Raw genomic sequence first — 18,953 nt, forward strand, 5'->3', positions numbered from 1 at the left:
TAAGCTCCCAAGTTTCTATTTTTAAGGGACAGTAGGGTGCACAAGGAAGCAGCTGTCTGGATGCCTAAGGCATGATGCAACTGGGCTGGGTTTCTGAGAGGCTGGCACATGGGCCTGGCAGCCAGTGACTTGCCATCCCACTCCAGGCAAACAGAAACCACCACTACCAGAGAGAACAATGTGACCAGCATAGTACACACCTAGGTTTCCTAAAAGTGTTCATCCTAAAGCTTACTTTGTTCCAGAAATTATGTAGACATGCAACCACCACACTAGAAAATAAAGTGACACAGCGTATTTTATATTGTTTAACGTTCTCAGGACTGGGTTGTTTTACTTTTGTTTGTTTTGAAGAGGCCTTGAGCTGGAGAGATGGCTCAACAGATGAAAATGCTTGCCTTTTTAAGCCCACGAATCTGAGTTTGAGCCCCAGAACCCATGTGAAGATGAAGAGACAAGTCCTTGTTGCATTAGCTGACCACCAGCTACTAACTGACCTGCAGTCTTCAGAATCCAGGGATTGTGGGTAGGCACATGTATGGCTGAATTACTATGGAATGAGGACTACTTAAAAGTGTAATAATTAAAAGCAGCTAGGTAGTTTGGTCTAAGACTACAGTTGATTATAGAACCTACATAATCAAAACATTTCCCAGGAACTAGAACTAAAAACAATTGAGTTAGCCTAAGCTTCATTGGGCTTGCAGCTCCCTCTTCTGGATATTTGTAACTTGGATGACTACAGGCTACAGGTATCTATGGTCTCTTTCAACTGACTGCTCACCAAAGGCTCTGCAAGGAGAGCAGTCAATGCCAAACATGGCCATCACTTTTGGGAAGATACCTGCAACCAGCCAAGCATTGTGGCTGGGATGAGGATAAAGGTCCGAGGTGGGTACCACAGACTAGCCGTGATGGGTTTTGCCCTGGCCATAGTTAAGACTGTACCACTGTGAAGATTCTTGGCATCTAAGTGAAATGAAGATGAATCCTTTCAGGTGGTGGGCACTGTTGAAATAAGAGTCTGACCTGATGATAAAAGTGACACATGAACACACACCAGGCACATACACGAAAGCCTTACTAATTTAACAATGTACTTTATACAAAATAACGAGTTCATATGGAAATAAATCTACAGATCTCCAAAGATCAAAAAAGCTTTTTAAAAAGTTCTTTCAAAAAATTATTCAACACACAGCATCAAACTAACTATTGAGGTAATTGTCGCTCTCAGTGAAACAGCAGGGAACCAGCAGACCATGACAAAATATATACAATATAAAAATAAATACCATCCCCCCCCCTGGCCAGGACAGTTCATAGGGCATTCACTTCTGTAGCAATGTCCAATATACTGTATGCAGACTGGCAATGTGGGGCTAGGGCACATGAGTCAAATGAGAGAAATATCCCCTGCCTAAAGAAATGAAGGGGCCACAGAGGCTACAGAATGGGGTGGAGGGAGGGAGGCAGCATTTCAATAAATTATTCAATATCCACACAGCTGTCCCCACTGAACCCCAAGGGGGAGGATGGAGTGAGAGCAGCTAACTTAAGCCAAGCTAGTAGAAAGCTTGTTGTCCCACCTCACCTAGAGAATGTGTTTTAACCCAAGACTGACAGATCTTAGCACCAAGGCTAAGCTTGTGTTGGCCTACTGTGATTGGGCACGCAACCCATCTACTCAAAAGGAAGGTCTAAGCCAGGTCCTAAGGCTCTGAGTTCAGTGTGCTCACACAGAAAAGGTAATCAGCCTTGCACCAGCGAGTATCAATCACATTTGTCATATTCATTCTTGGGGTTTGTTTGCTATTTTAATGGGGGTTTCACTACTTAAGCTTTGGCCTGACCAAGCAGACTTTGAACTCAGAGATCTTTCTGCCTCTGCCTGCTGGAATTAAAGGCCTGTGCCACCATGCTGGGCTCACATTTGAACTAAAGCAGTGCTGTAAATTCATGGGGGAAGGGGCAACGTTTCTGCATGTTCCACCCAAATGCCAAGTGTCTTTGCTATAGCTGTTGACAAGAGCTGCCCACATTCCAGAAACCCTCCAGACTGAACACTCATTGATACACTCTTGTGAAGGGAACGTCACATCAGGGTGTTATGTAAGGAAGGAGGCCAAGGAGGGAACAGTAAAGAATGCTAGAAGATCAAATGAGGTCATCTGAAACACCTGAGGATTTTGACACCTGACCTTGACTCTGGATTAAGCCTTCCTGGGGAATTTCAAATTATGGAGTGTTGGGGTAACTGAGGATTGAAGCTAGGACCTCAAGTATGCTGCACAAGTACTCTACCACTGAGCACCACGCCACCCCTCTTTTCACTGTGGAGTCGCCATCTAACTAAGTTGCTCAGGCAAGGCTGAACTTATGGTCCTCCAGCCCCAGCCTCGGAGCTGGGATTACAGCTCCATTCCACCAGACCTGCTTTATTATCTGAACCTGCACATGCTAGGCCAGTGCATAGAACTACATCTTTAGCCCCTCCCCCACCTCTGATTAGGTCTTAAGAACAGGTTGTTATTTATAGATTTGAACATTCATTAAAAAAAAAAGTCTGACCAAGTGGTATGACTTGAAGTCATGTTGGTGGCAAACATAGTTGAAAACTACATTGGGACATTTGTGTGTTTAAGACTACATTGAACATGCACACCTTTTAATGTCAGTAGAAGTTAACATAGAGAACAACCATACAGCAAACAAATGTCATTGGACAATAACACCATGGCCAGTCAAGAGACAGACTAGAGTAATTGACATTTAAAGTTGAAATTTGAGCTGAGGGAGGAGATCACAGGTCTTAAAGTTTTCCATATAGTTTAATATATGGACTAGTATGAGATTTAGCCTTTGAGAGCATGTCATGGCCTAGGCCCTAGCTAGGCTCAGTGTGAACTGAAGAGAAGTTCACAGGCTCAGATCAGGTGACCCAAAACCAATCTGGCTCAGAAAGCAAGAGTAGCTGTACATTTATTTTTAAGAGATTGGACGGAAAGTTACATGAACAAGAGCCCTGCATAGTCTATCCTATTCACATTCTTCTAAGGGGAGGAATTTTAGCTAACAGCTCTTGCTATTTTTATTCCCTTTAAAGAAAACTATTTCACAGTAGGGCTGGGGTTGGGGGACAAAGATACACGCACTCATAAGCCTTCTAAAAGGCTCCACTTGTGCTTTCTGAATCTTTTATTTCTTTTAAGCCCTAAGGGTTCTAAGTTATGACTAAATCTGATAAAGCTAAGTCTAACACTAAATCAATGAGTGCTTCCAATTATGCACAGCTATGTCCTCCTGGGGATCACTGAGAGTCAGCATACTAGCAAGGTCACAGTGACCAATAGGTGCAGGTCTTAGCCTAAGAGTGAATCTTTTAAGATACTCTTATATACTGCTTCCTAAGTATTCCACCTTCCAAAACCACCATTTCCCTACTGAAGAAGGCTGCAAACAGAATTATTTGCATCTGCTTTTAAAATATTGCCATCTGTGTAAGATCCCTGGATGAGAAGTGCTGGAAGCAGAAAGGTAAAAACCTATGTATGATCTTGTCTGCATTGAGAGAGTGAGGGGTGTGATCACAGAGGCTCAGCACTGTGTTCTGGCTGCTCCAGGAAACCTAGCACTTCAAAGACCAATAAAAGTTGGGGCCAGACCAGGAGAGGAAGTACTAGGTCCTGTAAGTACTAGGCACCACCAAATTCACACACAGGACACAACAGACTCTTCTTACAGTGTTAGAACTTAATATAGTACTTCAATTTCCTATTTAATTTCTTCCATAAACCAGGAAGGGATAAAGGAACTTTCCTCTCTCCACAGTATTGTTCACAGCACTTCTTTAGGAACAGGTAAAGGGGGTGAGATGGGAGGTGGAAGCAGCTTAGCAACCTCTAGTTTTAGCACCTTGACACTGTGGGGCCTGATTGTTGCAGCAGTCCTAGTGAGATTTACAGGCCCCCACTGTTAGTGGTGGACACACAACTTGCAGCAGTTGATTAGGTTAAGTTATACAGCTCAACAGCACAATTCTGACTTCGCTGTTCTTCTAAATTGGATTGCAGATGTCTGGCTTCTGATTCAACTGACTTGCAAACACAAATTAAACAGGAAAGAAAACTCTCGGTGTGTGTGCCATACAGACACTCTCTGGGTCCTCAGCAGCCCCAGCAGGTTAGTAAGCAGCCACTTCTATCAAGAGAGCAGGTGTCCTAGGGCCCAGCTAGCTCTACAGCCTGGATGTGTCCAATTGTTTTCCCTGCAATCCTTATAGACTAGTCTGCATTTCCTGAGGACACTGGAACTGGAGGGAAAACTCCATTGACCCCTCCCCACACCTATACTCTAAGATACTAGAGCAGATTAGTATTTTAATGGAAATCTATTACCCCAAAGCATACTTAAAAATCATATTCCTTTACAAAGACTTGCAACTCCAGGGTATTTCCCTTGGTTTATTCTGTATGGGATATTCAAAAATTTAAACATAGATCCTAACTTTGGTGACATCTCAGCTAAAATAAAATACAGAAGGCTAAACAGGGAGAATCCAGTGTAATTCACTTCTAAATCCATAGTAACGTAATTTAATACTGTAAAATTGTTTCCTATCACAGACATAACAAATAATCCCCAAGAACTAGCCCTTGACAGCTACTTTAAATCAACATGACTGAGTCTACTATGATTCACTCAAGCTGGATAAAAACTACACATACTGAAATAGTCCTAATTTCAAATTTAAATCTATAGGATATACTTTCCTTATTCAAACCTGTGCAATTTCTTTATTGAGACTAACATACATAACAAACCTGAGTAGTCACTTTCACAAAATGTGATTTGTGCTAGAAAGCATTGTATGATGCCTTCTAGATCACAGGCCTGACAGGCCCATGGAGAAGCCACTTTATCTTCTAGTAAGTAAAACACTCTAGAGTCCAAATTCCTGGCTTACAACTATCTGGTAGAGCTTGTGGAAAAGCAGGAAGGGACATGCTTTCCCAAGTCCAGAACTTAGGCCACCAGAGCGAGAGCAGCCTATCCTATGGCTGCGACACCCAGTAAAGCCACATGACAGCACCGTCCAACCAATTGTGAAATGAATGCTGAGGAGGACATGTTGTCTCGGAGGTCGGCTGGAGAGGAAACAAGTTAGTGACATATATAAGCTGCAGTCTTCTGGGTCTCTTCTCCAAGTTCCTCGGGCATTCAGTGTGACCTGACTGTACAAAGACAGAGACTCTTCCAGTACAATATGCTGGCCATATCGGGGAAGGACTCCCAACTCCTCCATGTGCCCACCTGACAGTCCCACTATATACACAATACATTCACCACAAAAAAAAAAAAAAAAAATTAAAAAAAAGGCAACATGAAACTTCTGTAAACTGGACCCAGCTCCAAAAACATTAATACTACAAGTAGTCCCTTCCCCAATTATATACCTGAGATTAGCTGCTCATGAAAGTTTAAAAGCACCACTCCAGCCTTACATGTACCCTCCACCCAAGTTTAAAGTGATTTTTCCCTGAACAAGAGTCTTGGGATTTGGAGAAGTCAGCAAGAACTCCAGGTACATTGCTCTGGCTAAGTTTGTCAGCTGTGCAGATGATCCCAGCTACAGGCCAGCCAGTCATCTAAAGAGCGTGCACCTAAGGCCTATGCTGTTCAGCTCTGAGGAAGGCTTGATTCACAGTGAAGAAGTGGAACAGGACGACAGGACAGAGATGTACAACAGTCATTTCTCCAAGTCCGCCAGGCCTGCCTTCGGGTCTCCACATGCAGCCGTCCACTTCCTTGGAGCTTAGTTCCTCCCTGGACTAGCTCTGAAAGTACAAAAAACTTTTAAATTTTATCAATTGCCTAGCCTAACAATAATTGAATATGCCAAAAACAACCCACACAGGCTATGGGAGCAATAATTTACCCCCAGAGGCTAATCTGAGTCCTGCAGCTCCAATTTGGACCCAGGCTCCAGTGCTAGCTGGAAAGACAAGAATACCCAGTGCAGTTGTGCACATTTGTAACCTAGCACTTGGAAGGTGGAACAAGAGGGCCATGGGTTTAGAGTCAAATAATTAAAGAGGATTAGGTCACATTGAGATCCTGCTTCAAAAACAAAAAACTACCCACCAAAACACATCCCCGTAAACACACTCAAAAGCTACATAAAACTAGGGGCAATCCGAGCACTCAGCTGAGATTCATGACCGCCTGAGTTGGATTCTCCAGGATCAGAAAACTGCATGTACAGAACTAGTCAGTCCCTACAAAAAACATAAACAACCCCTATTCTCAGAAAAATAAAGTCAAGTAGAGGTTGAATATTCTTTATTCCAATCCTGAGGCCCGAAAGTTTTCTTTTGAGATAAGGTGTCTGATCGGGAGAGGTGGCTCAGCAGTGATCTTCCAGAGCACCCGGGCTCAATTTCTAGCACCCATATGGCAACTCGTAACAGTCTGTAACTCACTCAGGTCAGCCGCAAACAAGAAAGGCCTGCCTCTGGCTCTCCAGTCCTGCACTACAATTCCCCAGTGAAACCTAAAACTCTCAAGGTCACCAACCAGAGCACTGGCTGGCCTTGAACTCACAAGGGTTGGGATATGCCAGCAGGGGTACACTACTGTCTAGAGAATCCAAAACTAGATTTAACAATAGAAAAGTCACATTTTGCAGCATTTTGGGCTGAGGTTTTCAGGTTGAGTCTATCAACTACTGAAGTCCATGCTAATATCCCAACACCTAGAAACCTGAGACCTGAGTACCCCAGGGCCCAAGATATCCAACCTGCATTTACCGCTTACACCTGTCAGGTGTTAGGAAATGATCTAGTTTTTAGTAATTCTTACCTGATCCAGAGGAAGTGTTGGGGTCTTATGCGGCGGCAACTGTTCTGGTGATGCTGCAGGTGCCGGGGTCTTTGGGAATAAGGACTGTGACTGGACTGGATGCATTTGCAAACTACAGCCAGAAGAAAGGCACAGTTAAGAGTTATTGAGGAATTACTAATCACGAAGACACTGTTGTAAATTTAGAAACATCAATACTGGGACAAAATGTCATAACATCCCTATTGTGGTGATAGAGCAAAGACATCACAGCCTAAACAAAGGGGCCAGTGAACAATACCCAACATTGGGGAAACTCTCCCTGGAGAACTGGCCTGAACTGAGAAAAAAGTCAAAGATATAAAAGATACAAAAGATTCGTATACAGAGACTAAATAGACACCACAACCAAACGAAAATACCTGAGCCTTGACTAGAGTCTGTAGCAGAAATAAATCAAAAGGAATAGAAAAGGTGAATCCCTGAACAACATTCCAGGGACACAGGGAATTTAAGGACCACCATGCATTTCCACTCTGAGACTGTGGAAGGGCAGTATCCTGATGCTTAGGTGATACACACTGAAGCACTTATGTGGCTACAATGTAAGCTCCAGTGATTTCCAGAAAGGCAAAAAACAAAACAAATAAACCACCAGGCATGGTGGCACAGGCCTTTTTCCCTAGCATTCCGGAGGCAGAGGCAGGTGGATCTCTGTGAGTTTAAGCATGGCCTACAACAGACAGCCAGGGCTACACTGAAAAATCCTGTTTTGAAAAAAACAAACAAACAAACAAACAAACCCAACCAATCCAAACAAACAAAAAGCCACAGAATCAGTAGTTCCTAGACTCTGTAGGCAAACAGAGAATGGTAGCAAACTTGGGGGTGGGGGTGGGGGTGGGGAACAGTGCCTGGTGGAGGCCATTCAGAGTTAGGAAGTTAAGACCGTGCCTCCAAAACAAAAGAACAAGCTGGCGTGGTGGCACACAACTTTTACTCCCAGCATCTTGAGAGGCAGAGGCAGGTAGATCTCTGTGAGTTCAGAGGCAACTGTGGTCTGTCTACATTAGAGAATTCCAGAACAGCCAGCAGGACCCTGTCTCAAAAACAAAATTGTTTCAAACACCCTCAACATAAAACCAAACAACCCTTCCCCTCAAATAGCCTCCAAATGCAAATGCAAAAACCAATAGGCAAGCTGTAAAATGTGAGAGCAAGTGTGGCCCACATCTGTAAATCCCAGGAGGCACCAAGACTGAGTTCCATACCAGACTGGGCTACCCAGCAAATTCCTGTCTCAAGCAAATCACAAAACAATCACAAAAAAGTGAAAAGTGGGTAGAGAGATTTTGGTGTTAAGAAGATGGGATAGCAGTGGCAGGGGGCAAACCAGGTTTTAAATGGAATGGTATGGTGAATTAGTCTTTATAATCAACCCTCCAACCCCATAAGTTTTCTGAGACAGGGCCTCTCTGTAACAGAGCCCTGGCTGTCCTATTTGGCCTCTAACTCACAGAGATCCACCTGCCTCTGCTTCCTGAGCACTGGGATTAAAGATGTGCACCACCATGCCTGGCTAGACAGTTAAATGTAGTTCAGTTGGACAGTGTAAAGTGATAACCTTGAACTCTTTTCTCTCCTTAAAAAAAAAAAGACAAGAGCTTATTTATGTAGCTCTGCCTGGCTGGGTTAGAGCTGTGTGCTACCTAATGCCTGGCTGACCTTGCCCTCAGACTTCTTGTGCTAGGATTATAGGTTTGAATCCCTAGCCAGGCTTATCTTTTATATATACTATTAACTTGGGTTTTCCTGTGAATTACTAATTTGGATAGCAGGTAGATCACTTCATTATGTGCACCCACACACCTTTGGGTGGTGCTATGGATGGGACCAAGTACTCCACATGGTGGGCTAGTGTTCTGACATGTCAATATATCCCACCCCTAATAAGTTTCTTTTTTGGTTGTAGTTTGTGTAACAGCAATGGTTGTCCTGGAACTACCTCTATACAGACCAGGATACTCCGAGATCTTCCTGTCTGCACCTGCGCAGTGACGGGACTAAAGGTGTCAACAACCACCACCTGGCTGTGGTTCTTTCTTAAAGCCATCACCAGTAACTCTCATGAGGACATTTGATTTAGTCCACATTTTTTTTTAAAAAAAATTGCAATAGGGAAAAATGAGACAAGGACAACATCAGCCATACAGACCCATGCTTCCTAAAGCAGACCCTCTTTTACTGTAGTTAGTAACAAGTCAACTAGGCAGAAATGCTGACCTGCCTCTGCCCATAGCTTTCACACTGTAGTGTGCAGTATCAATTTTTTGACAGTCCAGGCATGCTGGTACACACTTATAGTCCCAGTACTCAAGAAGCTGAAGCAGAACAGTTCCTCAGAGTTTGAGACCAACAGGGGTCACATTGTGAGCCCTGGATTAAAAAAACAACCACTCTCCCCCAATCTTTATTTATTTTTTTTGGAGACAGGCTTTCTTTGTATAGCCCTGGCTGTCCTGAAACTCACTTTGTAGACCAGGCTGGCCTCGATCTCAGAAATCCGCCTGCCTCTACCTCCCGAGTGTTGGGATTAAAGGCGTGTGCCACCATGCCCAGCCTTTTTGTTTTGTTTTCCTATCTTTTTTAAAATAACAAAAAAATCTAATGACAGAAGTACTTATCACTATACACAAAGACCAGTCTAAATGTTGATTCATTTTCACCAGAGGAAGAAAATGGCAAAGACACAACTGTTACCTAGTCCCCCATCAGGTCTGTAATTTATATATGTTTCTTGGTATTGTGCAATCACTTTTTTTTTCATTCCTAAAGACACTATTATTTTCTCAGAGAAACCTAATGCAACCTTACCCTGGTGGTCTGTGTACTTCTTGAAATGAGCCTCTTAATCCACTTCCAGTGCCCGTCTGCTCCATCATCGAAGCCTGAAAGTGACCTAGGCCCTCTTCCTGACAGCAGTAGAGGGAACCCTCTGGAGAGAGGCCATTGGGTTGGGTGGCTACTGAATGGGGAGGTGGATGGGCAGGCACAGGGGATGGGTATGCCCTGGGCTGAAAATGACTGGCTGATCGCTGAGGAGTGTATGGAGACCCTGTCTGCAGCATCACACTGTGGGGTGGGAAAGCAGATGAACCAAAAGTCATTCCTGAACTCAGAGATGGTGGTGGCGTTCCATAAAGATAGTCACTGGTTGACAGTGAGTTCTGCCGCTTGGTAGCTGCATTATGGTTGTCGAGATCTAGAAATTCTTTGGGACTCTCTGGCCTCTCCACAGATTCATCCATCTTTTCTTCTTCTGGACCAGAATTGGGTCCATCAGGAGGAACAACTTTAGCAGTCACTGCATCCATTTGAGTTGGAGAAGTTAAGGCAGAATTTAGTGTCTCACAACCTTGCAGACTAGACAGGACATTCTTCTCTGGGAAGAGGGAGCGTGGAGGGTGACTCCCTGGGGGTCCACTTGGGCTTCTCTGGGAAGGGAGAGATCTCTGCCAATCAGAAAAGCCCTGTGGACATGTATAATAAGGAGTCCGCTGATAGGGGTGGTAGGAAGGCTGAGAAGAAGGCTGGTAGGAATATCTCATTCCCTGCTGAGGACGGTACCGAGGGAAGAGTCCAGGGTGGGGACCATTAGCCTGGAACCCCCTGGGAGGAAAGGACTGAGGTTGTGATCCTGAGGACTTTCCTCCCATCATAGAGCCCAAGCTTTGCAAACTTGGACTCACAGGGTACTGTGTAGCTGAGTTAGAGTATTCTATGCCAGGCATGTATAAGGGAGAAAACTGGTTCACAGTGCCTGCCATCAAACTGGGATCTGTGCAAGGAGGTGTAGTTGCATTCGGTCCTGTACATGGCACAGCTTCTTGCAATGTTTTACCCCTGGGGCAGAGTGGCTTTTCTGAACCACTACCATCAAGGCCCTTCCCCTCTGACCTACAGGGAGATGCTTCACCAACGACCCCATTTTCAGGCAGATTCCCCGTCTCTGCCACTATGGAGAGGTCTCTCAAACAGCCCTGCACAGCTGGGCTGCTGTAGCTATTATCCAAAGGCCAGGTGTTCTTGTTCTTTGATGTCTTATAAGTGTCTGCAGAGTCTGAAGCATCACTTTTGAGTTGGGAGTCCTCTGTTTCCCTTTCTTGTGGTGAGCTTTGCCTGGTACAGCTGGCTTGCAAGGGAGGTGCTGGGTGAGGTAGCTGTTTGAGGTATACCCCCTCTGAAGAACAAATGCTTGCTGCTTTCTCTTCATGTCCAGGCAAAGGCTCTGCTGGCAAGGGAGAACAAAACAGTAACTTGGTAGCTGAAATGACAACATCAATGGATAGAGCATGCAGCCAGATGAACTGGGTCAAGGCTGAGACAAACCTCAGCTAGACACTGTGACACAGTGAGTCTCTGAAAGGTGTAATCATTTGGGGGTCTGTACACTCTTTTGTAGGCAGAACACTGTGTACATCTAAGCTATCAAAAAATAAAAATTCTGGGTCTCTCCTGTGTTGTTATAGTCACTTAGAAAGAGGCCAAGAGATAGCCCATATTCCAGACTACCAGGAAGAGGAATCTGAAATGTGGAAGAGACTGGTCCTTTTCCAGGAAAAACAAATTTAAACTTAAGATCTAGTACCAATTTCATGTGGAATATTCATCATCTTCCATAAAAGTTCAAGTGAGTCCATTCCCCAGAAAGTATTAAATAAAATCAGATACTGGACATATACATAAAAAAGAAAGGATTCATTTCTCTTTCTCTTTAAAGATGTATTTATTTATTTATTTATTTATTTAGTATATATGAATATATTGTTGCTTTCTTCAGACACACCAGAAGAGGGCATCAGATCCCATTATAGATGGTTGTGAGCACCATGTGGTTGCTGGGAATTGAACACAGGACCTCTGGAAGAGCAGTCAGTGCTCTTAACCGCTGAGCCATCTCTCCAGCCCCATTTTTCACTTTCAAGTTTATGTTTATGGCCTTTAAATAACACTTCTGAAAAACGGTTTCAACCTTTAGATTCACTGTTCTCCACAGTTATGTACTCAAGACAGATGGAAATAAAAGACACTGAATACGTTTCATAGTGGTCACTTTTACAATGCACTATGAGGTGCACCAATAAAGAAGACAACCCTGAGGCTGGAGGAAGGTTCAGGGTTAAGAGAACCATCTCTTTTGCAGACCTGGATTCAGGTCTAGTACCAAGATGGCAGCTCACAACAATCTGTAACTTCTGCTCCAAATAATCTGATGCCCTCTTTTGATGTCTACAGGCTTCTGCACATACATGGAGTACATAGTAACAAAGGCTTATAACTTACACATAAACTACACAAATACTGCTGCTTTACCTGTACAGCTCAAACTCAGCACTAATATTTCTCATAAAACAGCAAACCACCGTGCTCTCAATTTCTGAACTTTAAACAAAGATACTGCACAGAGGCTTAGGAACAATAGCCATGTAGGGCTATCAGTCTACCAGATTTTCTGAATTATTCAGAAAAATGTAACTCTTTATCTCTTTTGTTTTTCTTCTTTTCCCCCAAGATAGGGTTTCTGTGTAATAAACCCAGTGGTCCTAGAATTCACTTTGTAGAGATCCATCTGCCTTTGCCTCTGTCTCCTAGTGGTGGAATTAAAGGTACACAGCTGGAAAGCCACCACTGCAGGCTCTTCTATCTCGTTCCTAAGCACACTTTTAATATCTCCACCCCCAATACTCAGGGCTTCCTTACTCTCTCACGGTATCACCACTGTTGCCATGTATCTGACCATTTCTCTATCAGTTTAAATGACATAGGCTTTTCCTTCTCTCCTCCATTCTCCTCCTTTGGGCAGCAGCTGAGGTTTTAAAGCTAGGTTGCCCTGTGGTTTTTCTTTTAGACTATAAAATTATCCTTGAACTCAAAACAAAATACAACACTGACAGAGACACACATAGAATGAGCATGGTGGTAATGGCTGATGATCCCAGCACCTGGGAGGTGCAGGCATGAGAGACCATGAATGAGTTTGATATACAGAAAGAGCCCAGATTAGGGCAATCAAGATGGCTCTTCTGGTAAAGGCACTTGCTGCCAAGCCTGTGAATCTGAATGCAGTCCCTAAGACTCACTCTACAGGATGTACAGTCCCCACAAGCACCCCACCCCCAATTAAACCCCAAGGATATTGGTAATAGCTTGTGCAAAGGCAGGTTCTAATTAAATGAGTTTTCATTTAAAAAGTTTCATGGGCCTGGTGGGTACAACTCAGAGGTAGAAGTATGGAGACTCCTGAGTTTGAAGCTAGTCTCCTCTTTATAAAGTTCTAGGACAGCCAGAGTCAGAGATTCTGCCTTAAAAATCAACCAAACAAAACAAAAGAAACAACAACAAATAAGACGTAAAAGTGCATCTCACAAGTAAGTGCCTTTTGGCTGTATGTCAATCATGTAAATTCATGAATTATGTTTTTGATACCTCTATACCTAAAAGGACTTCAGTTATCCCAAACTTGAATAGTTTATAGGAGGCTTGACATCACTTTATATGTTATCTTCATATTCTGTATGAAAAGATTAGTCATGAAATGACACACAAAAGTCAGGGGAAAAAATAAAAAGGCACTGTAAATTACCTGGGTCTTCCTCAGGCTCTTGTGTTTCAGTCATCTCCTGTGTACTACCAGGGTTGTCCAATGCAGGCTTGGGCGCTGACACACATACTGATGCTGAATGAGCTACCTGCGGAAAGGGACCAGGTAACTGGGGAGGAGTGGGCTGGCGGGGGTGGTAAGGCACACCTGGGGGACAGACTCGGGAGGAGAGCTGCTGCATGGCAATCATTTCAGGGCTGTCCATCATGGATTCCCCTCCTTGTGACCCCCGGAGGGCCTGGGAGGGGCCTCTGAATCGAGGACTTGGTGCTGGAGTTGGAGGTGGCTGCAAACGATGTCCAGCAGACTTACAGGGTGGCTGCATATACCCCGAGGAAGGAACTCCATGAGGTAGAAAGCTTGACTGTTTAGTCCACTGGTTTGGTGGGATAGGTTGTCTCATCACCCGGCCATCCATCACATGACCAAGGGTATGAGGGTGGTGAGAGGGTCCTGGCCCCAGGTGGGGCTTCTCATCTGGCCCCAAACGTCCAGGGTTTGTAGTACCATGGTTCCCATTCCAAACAGCAGGGTGTACTCGATTTAGATACTTGTATGAATGATAAATATGACCAGGAGGAATTTCAGAGCTTTCAGGAAAGTCTGGGGGTCGGGCTGGAGTCCCACCATGCCTAGAAGGAATAAATCCTGCCTGGAATGGAGCTGGTGGATACATGTTTCCATCTTGACTGGGACAATTCATCTGCCCAAGCTGTAAGGATGGGACATGTGACCCCATATTGGAAAGGTCTGGAGCACTGAGCAGGGATCCCCGATGGTTACTAATTCCAACTGGAGCCTGACAACAAACAGAAATGGTAAGAGAAGAATGTGAATTCACAGAACAAAACAAACCTTGAAAGATGCTAACTCTCAATTACTGCTGCAGAACTGTCCCAGCTGTCTCTCTGCAGACTGCTTACCTGTATAGCAAAGGGTGGGTGTTGCAAGGGCTCTCCTGGGGGCACCTCTGGGATTCGAGAGGAGCCATGTAAGTTGGTGGAATCTGATCCTTGAAGACAGCCAAATGTTCCTGGTGCTGCTGGCCTCTGAAGGCAGTGAGTAAAGCAGAAAGGGTGTGAGGGAAGAACAATCAAGGAAAACAAGGCATTCTCTAAGGATTGCTATTAATGTGCCCTATGGCCAGGAACTGCCTCCAATCTCAAAGCAGCTTCTCTCTCCAAGGAAAAAAAAAACCAGTTCTCTTATCATTTTGTTTTGAAAAACAAAAACAATCACCTTCCGCACCACAATTAGAGAAATTTTAGGCATTCTGGATACAAGTACAGACCATAATTATTTATTTATACATGTTTGCAGAGGGTCTCATGAAGCCAGATGGGCCTCAAATTTGTTGTGTAGCTGAACTACTTCTGGCTCATCTGCCTGCCTGCCTGCCTGCCTGTCTGTCTGTCTGTCTGTCTGTCTCTCTCTCTCTCTCTCACACACACACACACACACACACACACGTTTTTCAAGACAGGGCTTCTCTGTGTTAACAGTCCTGCCTCTGCTTCCCGAGTGCTGGGATTAAAGGCCTGTATCACCATCTGGCCTGTCTCCATCTCTTAAGTGCAAACATCACAGGTGTACAACCACCACACCCACTTTAATGCTGTGCTGGGGATCAAACACACACATTTTCATATGTGCTACATCCTCAGCTCTTTATAATGAAATTTTAATGTTTAAACATAATATATAGGTGAGTTTTTTTCCTTACCATCTGGCTTAAAGGGGGTGCGTGGCTAGGCACCCTACCACCGTGCAGGGGGCGAGAAAAGCCTTGGCCATTTGATGTGCCCACCTCTGGAGGGAGTTGTATAGAAGCGCTGCTCTGATCGTCCCCTGAGGAGGCAGCTCGGCGTGCAGGGGGCAATGATTTTCCCCCATTCTCCACTGGTGGCTGTTTCCTGCTGGACCCTTCTGTGTCTCTGGAGCGCGTCCAAACATGGCTTCCACTACTTCTACCAGACCGACTCCTTCTTTTTTCCCGTTTTTCATCCTCTTTAATCCAAAATTCTTCATCTGTGTCTCCATCTTCACCAGGAAAATGTTTTGTCATGGCCCGATGGAAACACCGCTCTAAATTGTCAGACATCTTGGTATACTCTAGAGGGAAGACAAGAAGATTGACCATCAGGATACATATTTTACTAGACACAAAGACAATTATTGAAAATAATAAGGAAAGCTACTTCTGGAAAATATTACACTGCAAAGCTACAGATACAATATGAAGATCTGGTTTCTATAAGTATTCTGCTCAAGGCTTTATGGCTGTGACATAAACTATAGTATGTTATCTCAAATTAGTGAAATTTTAATTCTTTAGGCTAAGTTACTCAAACTAGTATGTACTATCATTGAATTTGCCTTGTTTTATAGGCTGTAGCATTTTTGTGTTGATACATGAATCAAACGTCTCAGGATCATTAGAAAGCTTTGCTGCATGGTAGTTGAGAGGAAGCCCAGGGTGTGGCTCAGCAGCAGTGCTTGCTGAGCATCCAGGAAGCATTAGATTCCATCTCCTATGTAGAACACAATGGCAGGAATTCAAGGTGGATTCAACCTTGTCTGTGGTAAAAAGGCCCAGTACAACACAGGCCAGACTTCTCTGTCCACAAGGCTGAATGAGAACTCCTGGGACACTGTGTAAGAAACTAGAACCAGCCGGGCGTGGTGGCGCACGCCTTTAATCCCAGCACTCAGGAGGCAGAGGCAGGCGGATTTCTGAGTTCGAGGCCAGCCTGGCCTACAAAGTGAGTTCCAGGACAGCCAGGGCTACACAGAGAAACCCTGTCTCGAAAAACCAAAAAAAAAAAAAAAAAGAAACTAGAACCACAAATCCCATGACTGTTGGTATACATTCTGTCTGTTGTCCTAAGGCAAAATAGGAAACCAGCAATGGTGGCACATCTGAGATTAACTGTTGGTCTTACAAAGGACCTGGGCTTAGTTCCCAGCACCCATGTGGTGGCTGACAATCATTCATAGCTCAAGATCTAGAGGAACTAACAGCCTGTTCTGATCTCAGTGGGTATAAGGCACAGTAAAACACTCATGTGCACTTGTTTTTAAAATCCAAGGTAAGCTTGGACTATAGCAACTCCATCTCAAAAGAGAAGAGAGTAAAGTCTGAAACACAGACACATGCACGTGCAGGGATCATCTCATCCAACTGTAACAGTGCAGAAGACACATGGTCAGCAAAAAGGCCTTATCCACCTACCACTACTGTCACCATTGTATTTTCGGCAATTTCTGAACATGGTCTTCATGTCATTTACAAATTCCTCCTTGGTACAATATAAACCTCCGTTTAATTTCTTCTCCATGCTTGAAATATCCATGGGGATCTAAAATAGAACATAAAATACTGTAAGTGGCACAGTGATTTAATCCCAGCACTGGAACTCAGGAGGACTGACACAAGTTTGAAGCTAGCCTGTGCTTCCAGGCTAGTCTTGGTAACAGAGTAAATGAAGCCTTGTCTCAAAACAAGATAAAACCAATTAACTGCATGCCGCCTCCAATCACTTTTTATGATGAAGAGCAATCGTGACATTTTAGATTTTCAAGAGACTGGTATAGCTAGGAGTATTGGCAAACACTTTTAATCCCACTACTTAGGAGACAGAAGCAGGCAAATCTTTCTGAGTTTGAGGACAGTCTGGTCTATGTAGTGAGTACAAGATCAGCCAAGAAAACATGGGGTCCTGTCACAAAACAAACCCTAACAACACATACACATGTATGTGCGTCTGTCTGTCTGTCTCCCTCCCTACTTGATATTAAGGAGTACAGAAAAGCAAGAGAAAAAAACAGTTCTAGAACCCCAAGTTTGAATAACTTGTCCTCCCAGGTAGTAGTGTGGCTTTATGAGGCTGTAGAACATTAAGAGGTTGGGGCTAGTTGGAGGAGTGGATTACTGGGGGGGTGGGGGGGGGGTGGGGGGGTGGCCATGGGCGGGTTTTACAAGTTATACTGCAAGCCATTTCCAGCCCAAAGTTCTGGTTGGCCACCAAGACATAAACAAGCACTGTACCACCACAGAGCTGCCCGTTACCATCAGTATTTGGTCATATGATGGAAAAAATGACTAATATAGAATCCAAGCAAGATACAGATGCTTAAGTACAATTTAAAAGATACCTTAATAATCTGGTAATAGTTGGGGGCATAAGATTCATCCACAGGTTCCAAGAAGGGCCAGGAATCCTTGTGAGCCTTCACCACATCTAGAACTGGAAACCAAAAAGGAGAATATAACTGACACATTCCTATGGAAAGATGTTCATCAAGAACACCAAAGCTGAGAATGGCAACTAACCTTTATACATGGCTGTGAAATCGTCATCCAATTCAAAGCTGTGAACCACAAAACACGACATTAGTTTAATTGTGACTGCCATTTTTCCTTAGCTTTCTTGGATCAAATACAGATTGAACAGTGCTTTTTACTTTCCTTAAGCAAGTCCAAAGACTGATCCCAACTCACTGGAAACATAAGGATGGTAGATGGTGAACATTGCAAAAAGGACTACCCTATTCCCTACAACGAATTCCATCTCCAATGAAAGACTGGCTTAAATGATCTAGAACTTTATTATGACTTTGTAACTATTAACATATTATACGAATATTAACCATATTTATTTATTTTTATGAAAATAGGGTATTGTTATATAGTTGTCCTGGAACTCAGAGTTTGTTGCCTTTGTTTATCCAGTGGTGAGATTAAGGGCGAGCACTTTCCTTTTTGACCTTTGTCTTCCATGGTTCTATTCTGGCATACCTTCATAACTAGCTGGTATTATGTACAACAGCCAATGCCACTATTTTTAAAAGTAAGATACTTCCTGAACATGATGGTGCTTTTGTAATGCCAGCACTGAGGAAGCTGAGGAAGCAAAATGGCAAGCTCTCGTCTTAAAATGTAGGTCTAAGCTGTAGCTTAGTGCTAGAGCACTGCCAACACGAATACTTAAAAGTATTGAGGATTCAATACCTAGCACTGCCAAACAAGCAAATATAAAATATTCTATATATGCTGAAGGAACAAGTTCCCATTAATAGTAAATTCTGGTGGCATTGAAATGTTGGGGTAAAAAGAGCCCATCTTTTCCTCTGCCAGTAGATTCTAAGACTGGAAAGGAGGGTAGTGATTCACTTAAAGAGTATGTAAGTAGACAATGCATTTGGGTCAGATCTGGTTTTAAGCCTACCACCAACACTTGCTATGCATTCTTACCATTAAAATGTAGAAGCCACTGCCTTCCAAACAGGCCTTTCTGTTACAAGGACTAAATGAGAGATGTAATGTTTTTAAAAAGGTGCATTAATGAGTACACGGTTGCTGCCTTGAGACACACCAGAAGAGGGCGTCAGATCCCATTACAGAAGGTTGTGAGCCACCATGTGGTTGCTAGAAACTGAACTCAGGACCTCT

The 18,953-nt window shown here is 43.8% G+C and overlaps 1 protein-coding gene across 4 annotated transcripts in view; it reads right to left on the reverse strand.

Annotated features, from left to right (window-relative positions):
- Positions 1 to 1,084: 1,084 nt before the first annotated feature.
- The window catches only part of Cecr2 (CECR2 histone acetyl-lysine reader), a 103,538-nt gene continuing 85,669 nt past the window's right edge, over positions 1,085 to 18,953 (reverse strand). For 2 of the 4 annotated variants that reach the window (XM_085840010.1, XM_085840007.1), the window contains 9 exons: positions 17,835 to 17,872; positions 17,657 to 17,748; positions 16,734 to 16,860; positions 15,225 to 15,613; positions 14,425 to 14,550; positions 13,484 to 14,300; positions 9,715 to 11,131; positions 6,862 to 6,973; positions 1,085 to 5,837 (listed from right to left, as the gene is read on the reverse strand). In XM_085840010.1, coding sequence (XP_085696136.1) covers positions 5,832 to 5,837; positions 6,862 to 6,973; positions 9,715 to 11,131; positions 13,484 to 14,300; positions 14,425 to 14,550; positions 15,225 to 15,613; positions 16,734 to 16,860; positions 17,657 to 17,748; positions 17,835 to 17,872 — 3,124 coding nt within the window. In that variant the 3' untranslated portion in view covers positions 1,085 to 5,831. The remainder of the gene's footprint in view (positions 5,838 to 6,861; positions 6,974 to 9,714; positions 11,132 to 13,483; positions 14,301 to 14,424; positions 14,551 to 15,224; positions 15,614 to 16,733; positions 16,861 to 17,656; positions 17,749 to 17,834; positions 17,873 to 18,953) is intronic. The other 2 variants (XM_085840009.1, XM_085840008.1) reach the window with 2 other exon arrangements.

Source organism: Mus caroli, unplaced genomic scaffold, assembly GCF_978045245.1.
Source record: "Mus caroli unplaced genomic scaffold, Mus_caroli_1 scaffold_7, whole genome shotgun sequence".
Lineage (NCBI taxonomy): Eukaryota > Metazoa > Chordata > Mammalia > Rodentia > Muridae > Mus > Mus caroli.